The sequence below is a fragment of the Alosa pseudoharengus genome, unplaced genomic scaffold (assembly GCF_046254945.1).
Source record: "Alosa pseudoharengus isolate Yale_2024_CS ecotype anadromous, Long Island Sound unplaced genomic scaffold, YU_APseudo_1.1 YU_APseudo_1.1_scf_21, whole genome shotgun sequence".
NCBI lineage: Eukaryota > Metazoa > Chordata > Actinopteri > Clupeiformes > Clupeidae > Alosa > Alosa pseudoharengus.
This window is the reverse complement of record NW_027468674.1, coordinates 35234760-35257257: the sequence shown is the minus strand read 5'-3', so window position 1 is coordinate 35257257 and position 22498 is coordinate 35234760. Positions and strand designations below refer to the sequence as shown.

General features: G+C 39.6%; 1 protein-coding gene across 1 annotated transcript in view; it reads right to left on the bottom strand.

The window, feature by feature from the left end:
- Positions 1-21242, bottom strand: part of acadsb (acyl-CoA dehydrogenase short/branched chain) — a 111793-nt gene extending 90551 nt beyond the window's left edge. The window contains exons 1-2 of the mRNA XM_076298712.1: positions 21157-21242; positions 1407-1572 (exon numbers count right to left, since the gene is read on the bottom strand). Of these exons, the coding sequence (XP_076154827.1) occupies positions 1407-1572; positions 21157-21189 (199 nt within the window). The 5' untranslated portion in view covers positions 21190-21242. The remainder of the gene's footprint in view (positions 1-1406; positions 1573-21156) is intronic.
- Positions 21243-22498: the final 1256 nt, after the last annotated feature.

Here is a 22498-nt window from a genome sequence, read left to right as displayed (position 1 = left end):
CGTCATACGCAGCACTGAAGTGAACATGTGACTATAATCAAATACCACACAGGAGAAGAAGCTAAAAATGCCACGGTAACATTTGCTGGATACTTACCACTGTCCCACTGACATGATACTTACCACTGACATCCGTTGAAATATTGTGTACTAACTACTTTTACAAAGATTAGAGGGGCAGCCAGTAAGAGACTGAAGTTTGCTGCTGCTGCTGCTACCGGTATAGTTTGGTCGCTTGTGTAGTTTAATTAGTGTAACACTTTGGCGTCTGTTTGTTTGTAACTGTTTGCTTACTTCATCACTGGTGAAATGATTTGTAGTTGTTGGATTTTCTTTTAACTGCTAACTGCTATTGCTTGTGCAATAAGCATTGTGCATTGTAGAATCACCAAGTGTATTTTAATATCAGAGATTTATATTTTTCAACTGTGTATTTTATATTGGAGATTAAATATTTACGTTTTTGCACACGTGTATGTATTTTCAAGTGGTGATGTGTATTGTACTGCAATAGCTATACTGTAGTGTATGCATATTTTCTATTTTTTTCTGTTTCTATTTAATGGTTTTATACCCAGTGGATAGCCTACTAATTCCTAACTAGTGGCAGCCAAGTTTTACTATTAACTGCTATCCATTGAAAAATGCAAATTCTGGAAATGAGCTGCTGAAATCAAAAGAAAAAGAAAAACAGGAAAAAAGGAAACAACTGAGTGGAATCCAGTTTTTAATCTCCATGGGACGGGAAGGGTCAATCCTTTTTCAAGTTGGGAGACTGCACAAAAACTGGCACTGACATTACAACAACACTTATGATCGCTGTTGGACAATAAAGTAACCTAAAGACGAGACTAGTGGCACAACAATCAACCAGGCTTAAAGCTTAACTTTCAGCAAAACGTAGGCTACTGATAAAACATTGCTTTATGTGGTCCACAGAAACTCGTATCACGCTATGAAGTCCATCTTTAGTAAGGATGTGTGTAGGCTGTGCTAGACATGCCGACTAGAAACTAGATAACATTACATTACTTTGGCCCGCATAGCTAGTGTCATGATTTCAATCGTAGCAATTTGAAAGTCATTGCGATTAGTGATGCATCGATATATCGGCAGGCTATCGGTATCGGCCGATATGGGCCTTTTTTGCTGCCATCGGCCATCTGTGAAATGGTCGATGTTTTCAAATATGCTGGCCACAACTAAATCGCTGACAAGCCTTGCTACAGCGGTGCTCGGGGAGCGGTGAGGAGTTAGGTGCCTTGCTCTAGGGCACTTCAGACGTTCCTTCTGGTCGGGGATCGAAGCCCGAAGTCCTAACCAGTAGGCCATGACAGCCCTTAATATGTATATGTATATTCAGTGTTCAGTCCAGTTTATACAGGTTTTCAAGTTTTTGGATTTACCTGCTTCCTTCATCATACTCTCTTCTTCAGAGTAGGTCTGCAGTGGAGGACACATGACCCCAGGCTTAGCCTCATTTTCAGTAGATGGCTCAAAAGCAGACAGTGAAGACCGGTTTCGAATGCCCAGCTGGAATATGCTCCATGGTCGGGACAGGCGTCTACAGAACTGTAAAAATAGTTCAGGGATTAGACAACAACAATAATAATAAAAAATATAGCTGCAAGCAGCAATGAGGGGGTCAAGCAGTTGAGCAGGAGTTGTCCTGGCAATGCAATGTTGTTACATTACACACACATCCAATTAACCCCCCACCCACCCTCCCACACACATGTACACTCCCCCACACACCCAATAGCCCCCCACAAATACGCACACCTCATACATCGCCAAATGTATTGTATGTCCTCAGGTTGTAGTCACGAGTCCACATACCAAGTTTGGTGTTGATACGAAAGAGTGTTGATAATTATAGCACCCCTAGTGGTCAAAGGTTGCAAAAATTATTGCGTTTCCTTAGGATGTGGTCCTGAGTCCATGAACCAAGTTTGGTTTTGATACGTGAAAGCATTGCTGAGATATGACCTAATCTTCTGTTACTCTAGCGCTGCCCTAGTGGTTGAAGGTCACCAAATTTATGTTGTGTCCTCAGGATAAGGTCCCAAGTCCATATACTAAGTTTGGTTTCGATACCTGAAAGCATAACTGAAATATGAGCCCACTTCCTATGATTATAGTGCCCCCTAGTGGTCAAATGTCATTACATTTATTGAGTCTCCTCCTTATTGGGTCCTGACCCCATCTACGGACTTTGGTTTTTATATGTCAAAGCGTTGCTGAAATATGACTATACTTGCTGTGATTATAGCGCCACACAGTGGTCAAAATATACCACATTTCTTGAGCCTCCTCCTAATTGGGTCTTGAGACCATGTACTGAGTTTGGTGTCGATACACAAAAGCCTTGCTGAGATATCACTTCACTTCCTGTTTGGCGGCTTCGGGGTAAATTGGGGGAAAATTGACGTCATGGGGTGCGTTGAGTTCGGCCTCATCCGATGATTTCAAATATACCTCAATGTGTACGGTTAAAACGTTAAGCGCATAGATGTAATGCAACATTTGACAAATTGGTGGCGCTAGATCGCTTGACATGAAACTTAGTAAAATTAATCATATGACTATACCGAATCAATGTGCCAAATTTCCCAACTTTTTACTGTATGGTTCAATGGCAAATGAGCGTTTCATTATAATAATAATAAGAATACGTAGAATCACTAATGGTGCCTCACAGCTTCACTGCTTGGCCCCCAAATATAGCCGCAAGCGGCAATGACAGACTCGAGCACGGGTGGCTACGCGACCCGTGCCATTTCAGAAACCAACTAGAAATGCAATTCCAAGGAATTACCAGTGCATGAAAATGCTAAAGTTGTGATGTAAAATATCATGTATAGTTAAAACAGATAATATAGAGATGGTTACTACGGTGATGCTAGGATAGACATGGTGGTTGCATAGCTTAATAAAAGTTGATCGTTTATAAGTAGACTGTTTAAAAGCTGAATGTAGATAGTTTAAAAGTTGTTGATAGACAGTAGATTGTTTAAAAGTTGTTGATAGACAGCTAGTTTAATAGATAGTTTAAAAGTAGACCGTTTAAAAGTTGAAGGTAAATAGTTTAAAAGTTGTTGACAGACTGGAAGTTTAATGAATGTTGATATTCAAATAGTTTAATGGCTGTGTATAGGTAGATATTTGACGATAACTGAAAGTCAGAATGGCTCTAATGTTTGCTAGCAGTTATGCTAAGATTTTTAACTATGTTAACCATGCTACTTAGCTAATGTTTTATAGCAGTGCTAGCAATGCTAACATGCTAACCATGCTACTTAGCTAACGTTTTCTAGCAGTTTTGCTAAACATGCCAACTATGCTAGCAATGCTAACAATGTTAACCATGCTACTTAGCTAACTTAAAGCAACACCAAAGAACTTTCCCTCTGTATCCAGCACCGGCTTTGCAAATAACGATGTCCACAGACAAGGTAGAATATTTTGCATGACTTATAAAAGTACGATGTATTGCGACATCAGATGCAAGTCAAATTTGTAGTTTCTTATGTCTCATTCCATCGAACTACAGATCGGCTACCCGATCTGGCTAACTTACATAGTGCGGTTATAGCCGATAGAGTGCCGCGAAGCGAATGTAGAATTGCTGTTCACCCTGTTACAAGTTGATGAACCACTGAAACGATTTTGGAAACATTATTTTAAGGTACAAAAAACTCTTTGGTGTTGCTTTAACTAACGTTTTCTAGCAGTTTTGCTAAACATGCTAACTATGTTAACAATGCTAACATGCTAACTATGTTAACCACGTGACTTAGCTAACCTAGCTTATCATTTTTAATAGTTATGCTAGCTATGCTAACTAACATGCTAACAATGCTAACCATGTGACTTAGCTAACCTAGCTAATCATAACTATGCTAACCATGTGACTTAGCTAACCTAGCTAATCATTTTTAGTTATTATGCTAACTAGGCTAACTAGCATGTTAACAATGCTAACATGCTAACCATGTGACTTAGCTAACCTAGCTAATCATTTTTAGCAGTTTTACTAAAAATGCTAACAATGTTAACAATGTTAACATGCTAACTATGTTAACCATGCTAACCAGCTACAGTGGGTAGGAGTCACGTGTTGTGACAAGTGTTGACATAGTTGATGACAAGTTAAAAGTTGTTGATAGACAGCTAGTTTAATAGATAGTTTAATAATAGTTTAAAAGTAGACTGTTTAAAAGTTGAATGTATATAGTTTAAGTTTAAAAGTTGAATGTAGATAGTTTAAAAGTTGTTGATAGACAGCTAGTTTAATAGATAGATAGTTTAAAAGTAGACCGTTTAAAAGTTGAATGTTAAAAGTTCAGTAGTTTAATGGGTTACATTGTTTAACAGTGGATTATTGTAGTGAGGACTTTTATTTTGAAACAGTTTTGGGCAGAGGAAACAGTTAAATAGGATGTGTAGTCTTATTTTACCCAGATTATATGCTTAAAGCCTGAGGCTGCAGGAGGCCTGAACACCTGCCATAGGATTCTAATTGCTTAATGGCCGTATTATGATGTCATAATCAGCAATGTTAAGTCTATGGGGATTTTTAAAAAGTTTTTCTTTAATAGTTTAAAAAGTATAAAAGTTTCAAAGTTGAAAAGACATAGCAGCTTGGTCCGTTTGAATACCTACGTTACAAAGTTTGAATGAAGTTGATGATATTAGTGGCCGATGTTTTCAAATATGCTGGCCACGACTAAATTGCTGATAAGCATCGCCAACCTATTCTAAGAGTGCAGATCTGAAAACTTTCCATAGGGAGTAGCAGAGGGATATGCAAGATTAAAGTTATTTTTTTCTCTCTCCAGGGCCTAAATTTCACTGCGGGAGTGCGTTTTTTGCGCATAATTTGTTCAAGCAGCCACGCAGCCAATCTCCGGTCTCATAGGGCAGCCAGGAGTCTTGCCATGACTGCCCTTCACCATCAGGCCCGTTTGCACTGGTGTCAACAACACGTGCACGTTATGTTCAGTGATGAGTCCAGATTCTGGACTCATGGGATGGGATGCCATCCCACAGCAGTGTGTGAACAGGCTGGTGACCAGCATGAGAAGGAGGTGCCAGGCAGTTGTGGCTGTGTGTATGGTTCTTCCACACACTACGGAGGCTCCTGTTTGTGAAATGAATAAATTGTTGAATTGCCAATATGTCTTGTTTCTTCAAACTTCAATCATCCAATCCACCAAACGAGTCAATGGCAGAATAAGCTGTTTGGCACTGGCAGAGAAGATTTGGCACAATTGTCATGGGCGCAACCCCACATATTCAGCTCTGCTGCTCATCCCACAAGTGCATGTTCCTTGGGGCATCATTTGAAAGGGAACTAAACAGGCTTTCCAACGGTATAAGATGTATAAAGATGTAAAAAGCATTGTTACCACAGAGAAGTAATCTACCAAACACAAATGTCCTTACTTTTTGTGCCAAGTTTACTAAGTTTACATATAAAACTTTATGAATCGCATCCACACATATCAGTAGCCTTTTAACCGTGTTAAAACCTTCCTCCCTCACGAACGTCTTAAAGTGACAGACACTCAATTATACCGAACTCAATTAGACTACACACCTACAATGTATTGACATCAAATATAGGCCTACATATAATAGTTTATAGGCGGGATGTGGCCTATGCTATTAAGCTTTAATTTTAAATCAGTGTTGGGTCATTCCACGTCAATTCCAAGTCAAAGTCAAAGTCTGCTTTATTGTCAATTTATTCACATGTCAAGACATACAAAGAGATCGAAATTGCGTTTCCTACTATCCCACGGTGGAGACAAGACATATTTTACCAATTAGGTCCACAGACAAACATAACATTCAAGTAAACAATATAAAAAGTAAAAATAATAAGGCACATACAATGAAGAAATAAGAGCAGCAAAATTTGGTTGAAATTGTGCAATTGTGCATACAGTAGACAGCCAATATAATAGTGCAAAAGTCAGGCCAATAAATGGCTGAGGTAGTTCTGTTTGACCTAAGTATGCAAGTGGCATAGTGGTGCAAGTTATGTAAGAGCAGCAGAAGTGTGTTCAGAAGTGTTTTCAGGACAACAACAACAAGTTGCAAAGTGTGCAAGTGTACAAGTGGAGTAGTGCAAGTGGAGTAGTGCAAGGCAGCCATTGTGGAGACAAGACATATTGGGTCCAAAAGTCCAGGATGTTATGTAGCTGAGGGTGGAGGGGGGAGAGAGTTCAGCATCCTAACAGCCTGGTGTATGAAGCTGTTGGTGAGTCTGGTGGTGCGGGAGCGCAGGCTTCTGTACCTCTTCCCAGAGGGCAGTAGATCAAACAAATTGTGAGCGGGGTGACTTGCATCACTCACAATTGTGGTCGCCTTGCAGGTGAGGTGGGAGGTGTAAATGTCCTTCAGGGAGGGGAGTGAAGCACCAATAATCCTTCCAGCTGTGTTCACTATGTGCTGCAGGGCTTTCCTGTTGTATTCAGTGCAGCTTCCGCCCCACACAGCGATACAGCTGGAGAGGATGCTCTCAATGGTGCCTCGGTAGAATGTGGTCATGATGGCTGGTGGAGCACTTGCTCGCCTGAGTTTCCGCAGGAAGTACAGGCGGCACTGAGCTTTCTTTGCCAGTGATGCAGTGTTGGTGGTCCAGGAGAGGTCTTCACTGATGTGCACCCCCAGGAATTTGGTGCTGCTCACTCTCTCCACCACAGCACCGTCGATGGTCAGTGGCAGGTGTTGGGTGTGACCTCTCCGGAAGTCAACAACAATCTCCTTGGTCTTGGTGACGTTCAGCAGGAGGTTGTTGTCCCTGCACCACGTGGTCAGAAGGTCGACCTCCAACCTGTATTGAGTCTAGTCGCCCTTGGTGATGAGACCCACCAGAGTTGTGTCATCAGCAAATTTCACTATGTGGTTGTTGCTGTAGGTTGCAGTGGAGTCATGCGTCAGCAGGGTGAAGAGCAGCGGACTGAGCACGCAGCCTTGGGGGGCCCCCGTGCTCAGTGTGATGCTGAATGCAGAACTGAAGTCTATAAACAGCAATCTCACATATGAGTCTCTTTTTTCCAGGTGGGTGAGGGCTGGGTGAGGGCTGGGTGGAGGGCAGAGCAGATTGCATCCTCTGTGGACCGTTTGGCTTGGTATGCAAACTGGAAGGATTTGATGTGTGACATGACAAGCCGCTCAAAGCACTTCATGATGATGGGTGTCAGTGCCACGGGGCGGTAATCATTGAAGCAGGATGGAGCAGTTTTCTTCGGCACGGGTATGATGGTGGCAGCTTTGAAACACGGGACGATGGCTTGCTTCAGGGAAGTGTTAAAGATGTCTGTGAAGACATCCTTAAGCTCCTCAGCGCAGTCCTTCAGTGCACGACCTGGGATGTTGTCTGTCAATTCAACCAGGGCCCACGCACTTAGGTCTCAAAAAATTCTGAAAAAATTACCAGGTGTACCTATGTTACCCAGGAGACACACTGTAAAATGTCTTTTAAGTAAGATCAATACTTTGCAAGATGCAGCCAGTTTTATGGGGGAGGGGGGTGTCAATTTTGTTCGGCCTCTTTTTTTTGTCAAAGTTCACAAGACCATAGAGCAAGAACTAAACCATGTAGGAGGCTCATGCATGCTGGTACATAAATAGGAATAGTATTTAGCAAAATCATCATGTTTGGTCAGGATGATCCTGCATGGTCATAGCTGTCCCTCAAAGTTGATAAAAATTTTATTGGAGTTTTTGGCTGGGCTCTGTTTAGGCCTTCAGAAGACATATTTGTACTCACCATAGGCTCTTGATTTATTCCTTATTGAGATAAGTAGAAACACTCTCACAAAAAAAACAGAAAAGAAATCCCTTCAGGGTCTGAACAGCAGACCTCACAAGTCTGAAAAATAATTTTGGTTCTCATTTTCAGAGCACCCAAACACCTTGTGGGAATATACAAAGATTTTTTAAATATGTTTTTCTTTATTCTCCATGATCACTTCTTTTTGAAAACACCAATTTGACTTGTCTTATGCAAATCTTTCTTTTTTATTTTCCACCCTGAACATGGGCAAAATGCCCCATTGAGATCAATGGCACCCCATAGGAGATCTGTCTTCGGTCCGATGGCCATGTGAGGATGTTTGTATATTTGTAGTATTGTTGTTGTTTACAGGGTTCCAACACATTTTCCATTTAAAAATTCCATACTTTTTCCATACTCAAATTTTCAAACTTCTCGGTAGATTTTTCTGACCATATTCTAGACATTGTCAATGGAGTGTTCTACTAGCATTGTGAGGAGCTGTATAATAATGTTTATTATTAATTTGTTAGCCCTCAGAAAACACTTGCCCATTGTTGGATACTTTTCATTGGGGAAGTGCTGTGTTGGAAGGTGCACCCACATTTTTAGTTCTCTGTAGATACAGTATAGCCTACATATGTTGGAGACTAGTGCACTGCTGGCAGAGGCCTCAGAAATCACCGTAAACAGTATTATTTGTTTGCAATAACAGTTTATCAGATAATGCAGTATCCATGTCTTGGTAATTTTTACAAAATCAAAAAAGTCTACCAGTGTTTTAGCCGAAAATAGCAGAGCTACGCAAACATACCAGTGCACAATGGTATAGGGCACGTGCATAGAACAGGGGTTCTCGATTTGGTACCAGCGTCCCCTTGTGGGAGAGGTTTTTTTTTGAGGACCCCCATTCAATTGTATCTTGATGATGTGGACTGAGAGTTAAGCTACAACAGTGAATGGTTCATTATGACCTGAGTGAAGTGATTAGTACTGTAGATGCAATAGTCTGGAAATACAAATATTTCTCCATACCCTTGTTTCTTTTTTCCATACTTATCCAGACCTGGAAATAACTAAAATCAAATTCCATACTTTTCCAGGTTTTCCATACTGCGTAGGAACCCTGTGTTTAGTTCTTTAAAAGTTTGATGACAGTCTCTTTCATGGGGGATAAGGGGTTAATCCCTGACAGTCTCAGTATTTAATTGTTTGACATCACTGAGCATAATACCAATATCCACTAATTTCATGCTTTATCATCACTAAACTCCCTGATCTACATTCCAGACTTCTGGAAACAATGTCCAAAATGGTGCATTATGAAGAATAAAATTCATATTATAGAGCTTCATAGTCAAAGGTTTTATTTCATTAAAAGAAAGAACAAATATGAATCTTTATCTGGTATAAATCCCATTAGGATCATCAAGTGCCCACATCGTCATTTGGGGGTCCAAATATGGGGTTCCAAAAAAAGTCACCTCTTTTTTAGGACTTTGGTGACCCACCGCTCACCCAAACAGTAAGGAATGTTGATTCTGCCTGAATTGTGTAGTACAGGCTACAATGAACTACAACACCAGTTTCCAGCCTTCTACCACTATTAGAACAGATGTTATGGGCTTCCAAAAATGCCAAAAGATGAAATGTGAAATTCCAATGTGTCAATTAGGGCCGTGGCACCCGAAATTCAAATGGACGCCACGGGCAAACCATTTGAGATATTGACCTGAAACTTCAGATTCCCTCGTTTGGTAACATACTAAGGCATATTTTCACAGCGTTTCAGCTAAATCTGAGAGGTACCATGTACATGATACCCCGATAATGTACTGCTTTCACATGGAATGACCCTGCATTATCTGTTTTATGGGTTATTCTTAGCAAATGGTGCCATTTGTGTCCCCATGACATGATCAAATATAAGTTGGGTAAAAATTGATTGATACTTAATTTTTTCAAGCTTGTTTATAAAATGAAACACATTTATGTAAAACAAGGTTTATGTCCTTAGGGTTTATTAACTCAACTCAACAATAATTACTCTGACTGTGGTACATGCACTCTAAAATGCCATGTCCCCAGTCATGTATTGTCAACTTCAGTTGTAAATATAAGTAATAAAAATCAAACAATTTCCATGTGTTTAACTTTTATTGAAAATAACTAAAACATCTTACCACAATTTGTTAAATTAAAAATATGTTTTAATATCTTAAATCTTGAAATATGCTCTGTCCCTGAGTTTAGCGTCCTCCCGTGTTACTCTGATGAAAATCCTTCTGAACATGCCCCATGAATGTATCTCTAGTCACCTGACACTCAGGAGGGAAAGCACCTATAAGGAGTTGAGTTAATATCTCTCTTTAATCGACACTTTTTTCAATGTTTTAGAGTGGCTTACTGATGTGGTCAAGCATATCATGTCCCCACGCGCTACCCTTATTTATAGTGAAAACTACAGATGTCCCGATACCACTTTTTTGCAAACCGGTACAAGTATATTACATATTTGTACTTGCGATACTGAGTACTGATACCGATATTTGTACCACAAAATAACTAGAATAAAATTGCAATGAATTTTCTCCTCTGCTCTGATTGTTACAATATGCCTAAAATAAATAAATGAGTATTAAATAAAATATATAATAGCAGGCTATTTCAAACAAAAATAAACAAACAATTCTGCCTAAAACACGCATCAACACTAGCACTGTGTCCATATCTTAATTAAACAAATTATTAACTAGACTATGTTGCACTGTCTCTCTTAGTAAAATCTGATAGGGCAACAAAACATGATCCCACATGACCCTACTGTACAGAGACTTTTTTAAAATTGGTGTGGCTCCTTTAACAACTTAGAGCGAGCAGCCACCTAGCGAGAGAGGAAAAGAGAGAAGATGCTTCTGCGGTCTGCTGATTGCTGCCAAAGCAAGTTAGTGAACGAGACTCATGCATTGTCTAAACTATTGGCCATTGAATAAAGCGATGATTTTTCGCACTGTCTCGCATCTGCCTGTTGCTCATGACTTGGGCTACAGTAAAAGTGAATTGGGTGCCGACATTCCCCTCCCCCAGCACATTGGACGTTGATATCTGGGCTAAATCCAGTCGGTCCGTTATGGCCATGCTTTCAACCAAAATTAAACATAGAAAATCGGTCTTTGTTTGGCCGGTCCATTCTGGTCCAAATAAAGACGTCTTCTGGACGTCAGTTTCAGACACATATCAACCAACTCGAGAACCAATAATGTTAATAATAATAATAATAATAGTAGTAATACTAGCCCACTAGGCTAATGTTACTATTGTTTTGACACTTCTACCAATCAGTTTGGTAGCCATTTCAATATAACAGACTAAAATGCCAACAGTAATCATTTTCACGATTGTTTTTAATGGATGCTTATCGCCAGTTGATAAGCGCACGCGCACACACAGCAATTCCCATCCCCCACCCCTGATCAAATTCAAATTCGCGCAGCACTCTAGAATCTTTGCCCCTTTTCAACTCCAGTCACCAGTGACTTTAACCATCACTTTTCTGTCATGCATCTGACTGCATGTGTAAGCTGTACAAACTCTGCTGTCATCATATCCCAGGTAAGAATTACAGTACTTTTGTATGCCAATTGAAAACGTGAATTTATTCAAAATATTGTTTTCATAATGGGATGTTAATCAAAGCCTTTAGTCATGTTAGAATTAGCTAGCAATTAGCTAGTGGGCTAACGTTAACTTTTTCAGTAACTAACTATAAGTAAGTATATATACTCTTTTGATCCCGTGAGGGAAATTTGGTCTCTGCATTTATCCCAATCCGTGAATTAGTGAAACACACTCAGCACACAGTGAGGTGAAGCACACACTAATCCCGGCGCAGTGAGCTGCCTGCAACAACAGCGGCGCTCAGGGAGCAGTGAGGGGTTAGGTACCTTGCTCAAGGGCACTTCAGCCGTGCCTACTGGTCGGAGTTCGAACCGGCAACCCTCCGGTTACAAGTCTGAAGCGTGAACCAGTAGGCCACGGCTGTAAACAGACAAACTTCAAACAAACAGATATTCCACATAAGGGGGCAGCCGTATGGAGTGAAGATTGTCTCGAAATGATTTAAATATATATAAAAGGATATATACATATATTTATAAATATCCAAATGCAAAATACAAATATAAAATATAAAAAATATAATATAAAAATACAAAATACAAATATAAAATGTGACATGCAAATAAATAAACAAATGTATATAAATAAATGTGTCTTTGTAAATATATTTTCGAGATTTGAAAATAAATATACTTGACTTTGTATGTGGAATCTGCATTTGTGAATCTCCTTTTTGCTTTTATGTCGATGACGTAATTTTGAGACATTCCTACTGCACACCAAGATCCACCAATAATTGCCACTAGATTTGAATGCGAAGACACCCTCCACTGAACAACCAGCAGATGGCAGTGTTGTACAACATGTCTGTTATCAACTGATAGCAACTGAATCTTTCCGACGCTGTTTTCCCTAGTTCAGTTCAGTCAAGTGGTCTATGACTAGCAGGATTAACGACATGGAAGACACTGGACACAAATGCAGATTTCACATACAAAGTCAAGCATATTTATTTAAAATCTCGAAAATATATTTACAAAAACACATTTATTTATATAAATTTGTTTATTTATTTGTTTGTCACATTTTTATATTTGTATTTTGTATTTGGACATTTATAAATGTATGCATATATATCCTTTTATATATATTTAAATCATTTTGAGACAATCATCACTCCATATGGCTGCCCCCTTATGTGGAATATCTGTTTGTTTGAAGTTTGTCTGTTTGTTAGTTTTAGTTTGAATGAAATATCAGGCGCAAGTAAGTTATCGTAAAACCACCAATTACCAACCCCTTCGTTTGAAAACTCTAAAACAACAATGTTTTTTAACACTTTAACTCATTGAGTGCCATGCGTTGAGTGCCAAAAACGTAATATTACGTTTTTAGCTTTTTTTTAAACTACGAAACTAGACACTCTTAACACACCTTATATGTGATTTTGGGAACTCTGTGATGAATGGAAATGAAATATATGACGATCGAAAACTGATGAAAACGCACAATCTGGACATTTTATCTGGACATTTTATCATAACTCGTTGCCACTTTGGGTCGAATCAGTGACGCATGCATGTCAGCTCAAAACCAGGCCATTTTCGTGGGTCTATCACTAGGTGGCAGTCTCGCCAGGTCTCGTTAGGTCAGTTCCCGGAAGCTTTACAGGCAACACTTCATATTTCATGAAAGACGTTATATCTCCATTTCTAAAAAAAAAAACAGCGATTTTGATGAAAGCCACTGTTTAGCTTGCGATTTCTCAGGAACAGAAGCGTGTAGAAATTAGGGCTGGGCGATAAAACGATAGCGATATGTATCACAATAGACATGTAATCGATATCAATAAAAATATGTTCGATAAAACATTCAATAATTAAAAGCAACACACACCTCCCGCCTTACGTTTTCCATAAATAAATAGGCTAAATATATCTTGCATTGTAGCTAGTATATGCAACTCTACCAGAGTAGACGATAGAAGTAGGCCTACCTCAACACAGACTCTCAATGAGGACTTGCCCCCTGTGTGCGTGCGCATGCGCTCTCTCTCTCTAGGTGCATCCCTCCTCAGCATGCGCATGTAATCCAAACATTCACAATCGTGCAAGACGACTGAATTGCTATTAAATCCGGTTAGCATCATTAGCACGCTGCACAAATTTGTTCAAAACTGTTGCATTCAAATTGACTGCTAAATTCTAATCAACTCAATCCCGATGCAAATGGAAAAGTATTTTCCAAGACTCAAACGGGCCTGTCCCAAGGAGAAAAAGTATTCATTTGAAACTTAAACACACATGGGGAACAGTCTAACCAGTAGACTTACTATGATAAACTAGCAAATAACTTTGTTTACAATATTTCCAGGCTTCAACCAGTGCTGCTCATTCAGACTTATGTGCACAAATATTTATTTAAGTGTTTTTCATGATTGTGTTGCTATTTCTTTTCCCTGTTTGCTTTGATTGATAACTGAGGTGATTCAAATCAGAGGAAGGTTAAGTTTAAAATAAAAAGTGTTTAAATTTAACTTTTTTTCACTTCTGGTCCTTATCTGAAATAGATTTAAAAAAAAATCAATAATTATCGATATCGACTGATATGAAATACTTCACCCCTTGCAGACACGTGACTTAAGTCACGTGACTGCTTCCACGCTGGACGGCAAAAAGATAGGAGACGGACGGCAAATTACATTATGTCATAATGATTATGATGAACTGAACACCATTACTATAACATCTTTGTAGTTCAATGTATTGCTGTTTGAGGTCTGATAGTCAAAGAAAGATGCCAGTGGTGTTGTTAGATGAAATGGGTCATGATCGCAAATGTAAAGTTATTAAAACTGGTGGTAACAGCAAGGGGAGATAACGTTAGGTCGTATAACGTTAGGCTACTGTAATTAACATTATGGGAAATGAACATCCATAAGTATTTCTGGACTAAAATATTGCAAAGCGATTTGGTTACTTTATTTGTCTTGCTTTTATCAGTTGAAACATAGTCAAAACATTAAGAATGTCATATCACTGTAGCTCATAGTGCTAGGGCTAATGTAACTCGTCAGTTTGTACGTTGCCCAGCGAATAAACTTACTTCTTACATGTTTTAAGTTTAAGAATGAAAAGAAATAGGAAATAAAAACAACCTTTGAACGGTATTATCTGTTTACATTCAGATCTTGCCATAGACTTTGCCTAAGTGCTTGTAGTCTGCCGTCCTGTTCAGAGTCTATGGTTGCTATAGCAACCGCTGCTGTGCTTCATACACTGACGAGATAACCATGACCGTTTGCAAAAAGCCACGCCCCCTAGTTATTGTTACTACGCCTGTCAAACTCAGAACCAAAGATTCTAGAATCTTTGCTCAGAACGGAGCTGTCTAGAAATTCAATGGTACAGTAGCTGTAAGACTGTAAAAGTTACAGCACAAGAGGCTCTTTTAGAGATCCATGGACCTAAATTAATTTACAATCATTTACAATCCGTTTAAAGACTGCAGTATGACATGGAGACACATGTATAAAAACTCATATCTAGCTTTGTTGGGTGACAAACTTAAACGTGAGGCGAGTGTGATTCACTGATATTATAACGTTAGCTGTGCTAGATAGACTTGCATGCATGTTACAAGGACACTGGGCCATGCCATGTAAGAAACATGGTGCTGCCAAAAATCAGAAACATATTAGCCTACATTGCAGAGCCTCTTCAACTTTATTATTATATGGTGAATAAATGTTACACTACTGTGCACAATTGACCGATCCCAAGCCCCGCCCCCTTTTACTATGTCACAATGAGGACTTCGGAGGACCTCGGTCAACCTCGGTCAATTTTGAATTTTCTAGTGTCCGTTCTGTATGACAATACGCCAGTTATGCGAAGGCTATAATGCTTCTTTTGCGAGTAGCCTAAGAAACTAAATAACTAAAGAGCTCAAAAAGGTTCAAAGATAAGCCTGAGATACTTGTAGAAGTGACATCCGATATCCTGACCGTGTAAAACGTTAACACACATAGGCCTAACTTTGCATAACTTTGGATAGGCTGCTACTTTTCAGTAAAGAAATCTGAGTGTGTACGAAAATGTTCCCTTTATTTGTGTTCATAACTACACACAAAAACATAACTAAATCTGGTTTCCACTGATGAAACGACAACATAAGCCTACGCAAAAAAATATACCTACCTTGCAGGAACTGAACTCGCACATTCATACGATTGGAAGACGCGCAAAAGGCTATACACCTACAATCACGTATCGCCTTACACACATCAAGAACATACTTTCAGCTTTGCTGCATTGCCATGTTTAACTTGGGATAGAAGACTGTTGACAGAAATAGGCTAATGATAATTTTTTCAACAAACGCAATACTAGCCTACTGCGATGCATTATGGCTGAACGAGAGATAGACAATGTCTTCTAAAGGTCGAATCATGTGCTGATTCAAAACTATGCCTTGCTATAGGCTATGCAGTCTCGAAATTGCCAATATTAGACCTAGCCTACTACATTGCCCACGTTTAAATTAATTATAGCATAATGATGAAGTCTAGTGCAAGACAAACCACGTCTGCAAACTGCAGATAGCCATGCGTGGTATGGGTTTGAACTCGGAGTGGGTTCTTTTCAATACACTTGTATCATGTTTATTTGAACTCTTCCTTCTAAAGCAGCCATTCAAAAAAATAAGTAGACTCTCGGCCTACCGAAGAGAAGCTTCTCTCCACCTCCCCAACATGAGCTGCTTAACAGGCTAGTCACTCTCCCAAGTTGCGTGAACTTGGATCTGCAGCACTTGGTCCCGTCTTACTAATCCTCGAAATATGGTTAGATTTTCTTATGGACACGTCAACACCATATGTTCGCACAGACCTGTTTATTGAATCAGAGTCACATCTGCAGCAAATAAGGTAAACTACCTGCTCGGGATAACGTGCTAATTGTTTATCCAGTTAACATGCATTCCATCGACACCGGATTTTTTTGTCCTCAATTTGTGGTGTTCCACCTCGTTGATGACAGCGGACATTGTGAATGTGTCCTTCTGCATACTGAAGGCCTTTCTGACCTCTGTTTTTTGAATATATCAATATTACTTGACGCCCAGAAATCCAGCATACACTGTTGCACTAGGCTAAATGGGGGTGCTGCGTCCCCATGTGTTGAACACGCGTTCTCGCACTTTCCTGCAAACTTGTCCGACTTAGCAACAGTAACTATGGGACTGACAATGGGAGGAGGGGCTTGGGATCGGTCAATTGACCGTTCGCAAAACCCCGCCCATCGAACGCAGACGAGCCAATGGCAGTCCAGTAGCTCCGTGCAGGCAGACATGGCCCGTCAACTTCACCTTACGGCTCCGTAGAAATGTATTGGGAGCCTTGATATTTGTCCGGTTTTATGGGATTTTATAGTGATATTGAGTTGAGTGATTTAAAAAGGACAGTCAAATTATATATGTGGGATTAACACAACACCGATACACAGAAAAATGCCTTTCAATCTTGATTACGTTTTCTGTAATTATGTTAAATTAGATTAAATTCTCTCGTCCCAGATCTCCACTATTTTAAAACAAAGGGTTACTCCTTTAGCAAACCATAACTAAACAGTGCTCCACCACATCTGTGGATTAAACCACACAGCCAACTCAATGTAAGTAAGATAAATAAGGATGTTAATTGTTTACAGCATTGTATATAAAATGATTGTCACTTGGAGGAGACTTGTAGATAACTAACGTTAGCATAGTTAGCTAACCGCTGCTAATAACGTGCTAGCTTCGTCACGTCAGAGAAGCATGGGGTTGTGCCACTGATCTTTATTGTGGTTGAAATACTCCCGAAACACAAAGAAAACAAACCAAAATATATCTATGCAAGAACATGGGATGTTGTTGTATTCCAAACAATAAGCCAACAGTCGTGGAAGGGCATTACTACGGTAATCTCACTATAATCTCCTAGCTGTGCGATATGTCCCATTACAACCCATTGATTTGATTCGTGTTCTTGCCGTCCACTAGGCTATTTTGCTGTGGCGCGAACAAAACGTGACGTCACATGTAAGGGGTGAATATCGTGATACAGTTTTCAGCCATAGACCTCTCCAGAATATATCCCGCCTCCTAACTTCCGTATCCATCCAACTTCCGGGCGTGGATTGTCTATGGGAAATAACATGGCGTTTTGAAAGATCGTACCTGTCAAACTCTGTAGGTGACAAAGTAGAAAAAGCTGCTGGGCAGATTGACCTACACACTTCTGCCATCTAGTTTCCACTGGATTTTTTTATTTTCGGTGCCGTTTAAGTAGTATAGTCTATAGTATACTACTTAAACGGCACCGACAATCAAAAAATCCAGTGGAAACTATATGGCAGAAGTGTGTAGGCCAATCTGCCCACCAGCTTTTTCAACTTCGCTACCTACAGATGTTTTACCGGTATGATATTTCGAAACGCCATGTTATTTTCCATAGACAATCCACGCACGGAAGTTGGATGGATACGGAAGTTACGGAGGCGGGACTTATTCTGGAGAGGTCAATAGACCTCTCCAGAATAAGTCCCGCCTCCTAACTTCCGTATCCATCCAACCTTCGGTCGTCAAATGTCTATGGGAAATAACATGGCGTTTTGAAAGATCGTACCTGTCAAACTCTGTAGGTGACAAAGTAGAAAAAGCTGCTGGGCAGATTGGCCCACACACTTCTGCCATCTAGTTTCCACTGGATTTTTTGATTTCCGGTGCCGTTTAAGTAGTATAGTCTATAGTATACTACTTAAACGGCACCGACAATCAAAAAATCCAGTGGAAACTAGATGGCAGAAATGTGTCTATATCGCCCAGCCCTAGTAGAAATACACGGTTTGCACCCACTGAGAGCTTAAAGCAATGGTCCCCATACTACGGCCCGCCACCTCATTTTGGGTGGCCCCCCAAAACATGTCCGTAGTATATAGCATTCGGCTCGCACGAAAGTACAACATCGTCAAACTAAAACCTCCGCAATTTCCCCCATTCATTCTCTATGGTGAGTCTTAACAGTACACATGTAATACTCTTTTTGTCCACCGGTAGTTGTTTTGGCGCTGTTTTGCATTTGCCATCGAAAACGGAATGAAATGTAGGCTGCAAACAATGTAAGAGGCCTATGCTGACTGCATCAGTGCTCAAAGTACTTTAAAAGTTTATCAATTAATTGTTAATAACTAACTAACTTCTATTCAAGTCATATTTCTGGGACTTTCTGGGATAATTATTTCTATTTTTTATTCACTCGTTCAAATTCATACATAGAGTTAGAATGGTGGTCATTTCAGACCACTTCAGCACTTCATAAAATTCTCATAGTTTGAGAACTTTAAATTATTTGTAGGATATTCACAACTTGAGCTGTGTATGCAAAGACACAGAATTCAGAGTTCACACATTTTTAATAAAATATACTTTTGGGACTAACTGCTAATACTTTTAGGAATGCAAACGTTTTTTATTAGTACTATTTAATTTTACACTGATATGGCATGATGACAATATAAACACAGCTAACAATGGTATTAAATTGCAATAGCCTATGATTAAATGTAATATAATATTTAACTAAGGTAGACTGCTGTTGTTCACAGCACTAAGCTATTTATGGTTACTGATATAGAACTACTCCGAGTGGCCCGCTCTTGGAGCCAGGCATAATGAGCTGGCCCTCGGAAGAAAAAGTTTGGGGACCATTGGCTTAAAGTCTCACCTTTCAAACGAGCCATTGTATGTGTTCATAACACAGAATATGCTGTGGCTGTACAAATATCATCAACGATGGTCTAGATTGCTGGCCCTCTAGGACAAAGCTTCCGAAAACAGCTTGGCATTCAATGAGTTAAATTAACATTTGATAAATGAACCTTACATTTTTTAGTAGCCATATGTAGATTTGAACAAAATCTAGTTTGGTTCTCACCGGGGCTTTTACTGCCTGAAATATCCAATTTCGTTTACCTGGTGGGTGCCTATTTCTAACCTTTCTCACGGCACATCAACGAGTATTCAACAACCGAGAATTCTCATCGCAAATCAAAATTCCACTGGAATTCGGGGAGCCTTGCTCAAGGGCACTTCAGCCGTGCCTACTGGTCGGGGTTCGAACCGGTGTTGTGTGCCTTCTGGTTTCTCCACCTACTGGTTTCCTTGCGCGTGCATGGGCTGCAGCAGTTGTCAGACATTCACAAACAAGTTGTTTATAGGCGGTTTGAAGTCGCTTTTCATATAGGCCATGAGCGCTCGGCTACATTACAGCCACTCGGACAAAAGACGTAAAAAAATATATGTTTTGAAAACTAGCATTAAACTGGATTCGATACCGCAAAAGCAATACATGCACGACTCTCTCCAGCCTGATTCCCTACTCCTTGAGCCAACTAATACCTGGCTGTTACGCGATACAATTAACTATTGTAGGCTACCATCAATTAATAACGTAGGCAACACCCAGGTAACATGTTGTCCAGGCTATCTGAAACAAGTGGTTGCCCTTCATCTAAAACAACTGGTTACCTTAGGCTGCTTACGGCCGTCAGTGCACTGTGCACAGTATGCTACTCTTTGTGGTTGATCAAATAAAAATAAAATATGTATTTGGTGATGACGTTATTGTAGGTTTAGTAGTAGTAGTCTAGTAGACCTAAATTCTTAGAAATTAAATGGTACGACAGAAGAAACGATCTACATTTTAGCGCACCAGACCGCGATGTTTTCAAGGGTTGAATGAAGGGAGTTTGCAAAAATTAGCGTATTTTTCAAGTCAATAAACATTCTTACGAATGTCTTTGTCAGGGAACATTTGACTTTTCAAAACCATAGGCCTGATAGTCGCTCAGACAAGGAGTTATAAGATAAAGGCAATACCATTTGTGTCACCTAATGCAAGACAAAATGTTGCTTGTGTGGTTAATTAATAGGTGATTGATGACGGTTTTCAGCGAATTGGAGTGGTTCAAAGAGATAATGCGCTGAATAGGTCGGTCTGGTTCATAGGTGTGCGTATTTATTGCAGGTTCGAATCCATTTTAATGCTATAAAGTGCAAAATTATAGCCTTTATTTTACATGTATTTTGTACGAGTGATTGTAGTGTAATGATCATGGGATAGATATGAAATGCGACTTCAAATCCGCCGAAAACAACTTGTTTGCGAATGTTTGACAACTCCTGCAGCTGTGGTGAGCAACGCGAGCACGCGCAAGGAAACCAGTAGGTGGGAAAAACCAGAAGGCACACAACACCGGCAACCCTCCGGTTACAAGTCCGAAGCGCTAACCAGTAGGCCACGGCGGCCCAACTAGGGCACAGAAGGTACATGACATAAGTTTAAAAAGTAGCCAGACAGTTGTGCCAAACTGAATCAGCAGCAGGGGGACAAATTGATGCATTTCAGACAACAGCATAGGCTGCTCAGTCCTTTGCATAGAGTGCGTAAAACATTCCCAGCAACAGAGTTCTCAAGTGGGAGGGAGTGGGAGAAAGCGAAGACCCGTCATTGCGAGTTGCCTAATAAAACATTTAGGTAAGAGGTTAGCTGCTAACTTAACGTTGCGGCTATGACCAGCAGGCTACTGCAGCATATTGAGAAAAATGTCTTTACCCCAAAGCATATATTTAGTTAAACAACAATCAGTAGTTCTATATATTTTATGCAAAAATGAATCTAAATCTCAACAAGAACACCTTAACGTTACCTTCTCACTGATCCGTGCCAAGGGGGCCGCCATTGTGAAACTGTTTGTTGTTTTCTAACACATTTGGCAAACCTAGCACTATGTCGCCATCTACTGAAATGGAGTAGGCCTATTTATCGTTTCTTCTGTAGGCTTGCAAACGAAGTGCTTTAGCCTGCATCTTCTGGACTGAGATCTCATTATCAGTTCTTTGTAGGCATATAGGCTGCTGTACAAAAGAAAAAGAAACAAACAAATAAAAAACAAAATCCTGCTTGCAAACTGAGTTTCTTTCAGAATATCATAACAGCCTTAATTAGGCTATGGATTGTTTGCCAGCAGGCTCAGGTTAGGCTAAACTCATTAAATTCCTTGCTACCCTCACTTGTTCTTCTCTTTTTTTTCAGAGGCTTACACACATTTCAATGAGTCTGATCCCTTTGTGTAAACCACTATTTAAACTTGTTTGTCCAATTCTCAGCCTTGTATATTTTCCGCCTGCCACCTCAGACCACTGTTCTTTTTAAATAGGCCTATCACTTCCTTTTGAATGTCTTTCTTTCTCCTCCTGATCCCATTTATCCTGCGACATTTCATTAGCAGTGTCTTTATTTATGATCTGCTAAATGGGACGTGTACGTTACCTTCAGGCTACTGCAGCATATCGAGAAAAAATTTCTTTACCCCAATTAAGCATATATTCAGTTAAACACCAATCAGTATATTTTATGCAAAAATGGATCTAAATCTACACAGTATCTAAATCACACAAACATGTGTCAGTTAACATGAAAATGCACTGTTCTGTTATCCGAAGTCCTTCTTCTTCTTCTTCTTCTCCTAAACCAAAATGTCTGCGTCTAATTTAGCTTCAACCGTTTCATGTAGAAATTTGTTCAAACTTTGTAACGTAGGTCTTGAAAGGGACACATGTAAGAAGCAATGTATTTTTCACTTTCAGAAACTTTATACTTTTTGAGATATATGGCTAAATGGACTATATATTTTTTAGAATTTTTCTCCTTTTTTTATATTTTTTTCCTTCTATTTCTTTTATCTGTGAAGTGACATTGGGTGTCCTGAAAGGTGTTTTTTTTATATAAAATGTATTATTATTATTATTAGTAGTAGTAGTAGTAGTATTAGTATTATTACAGTGCATGAAAATGCACTGTACTGTTCTTCCTAGGCAACTTCTTATTATTATTCCACTTACCTTTTTCCGTACGCAATTTCTCTTGAACAGTTTACTTTAGAAACGTTGTTCAAACTTTGTTACGTAGGACCAAGCTGCTATGTCTTTTCAACTTTGAAACTTTTATACTTTTTAAACTATTAAAAATTATAGACTTCACATTGCCGA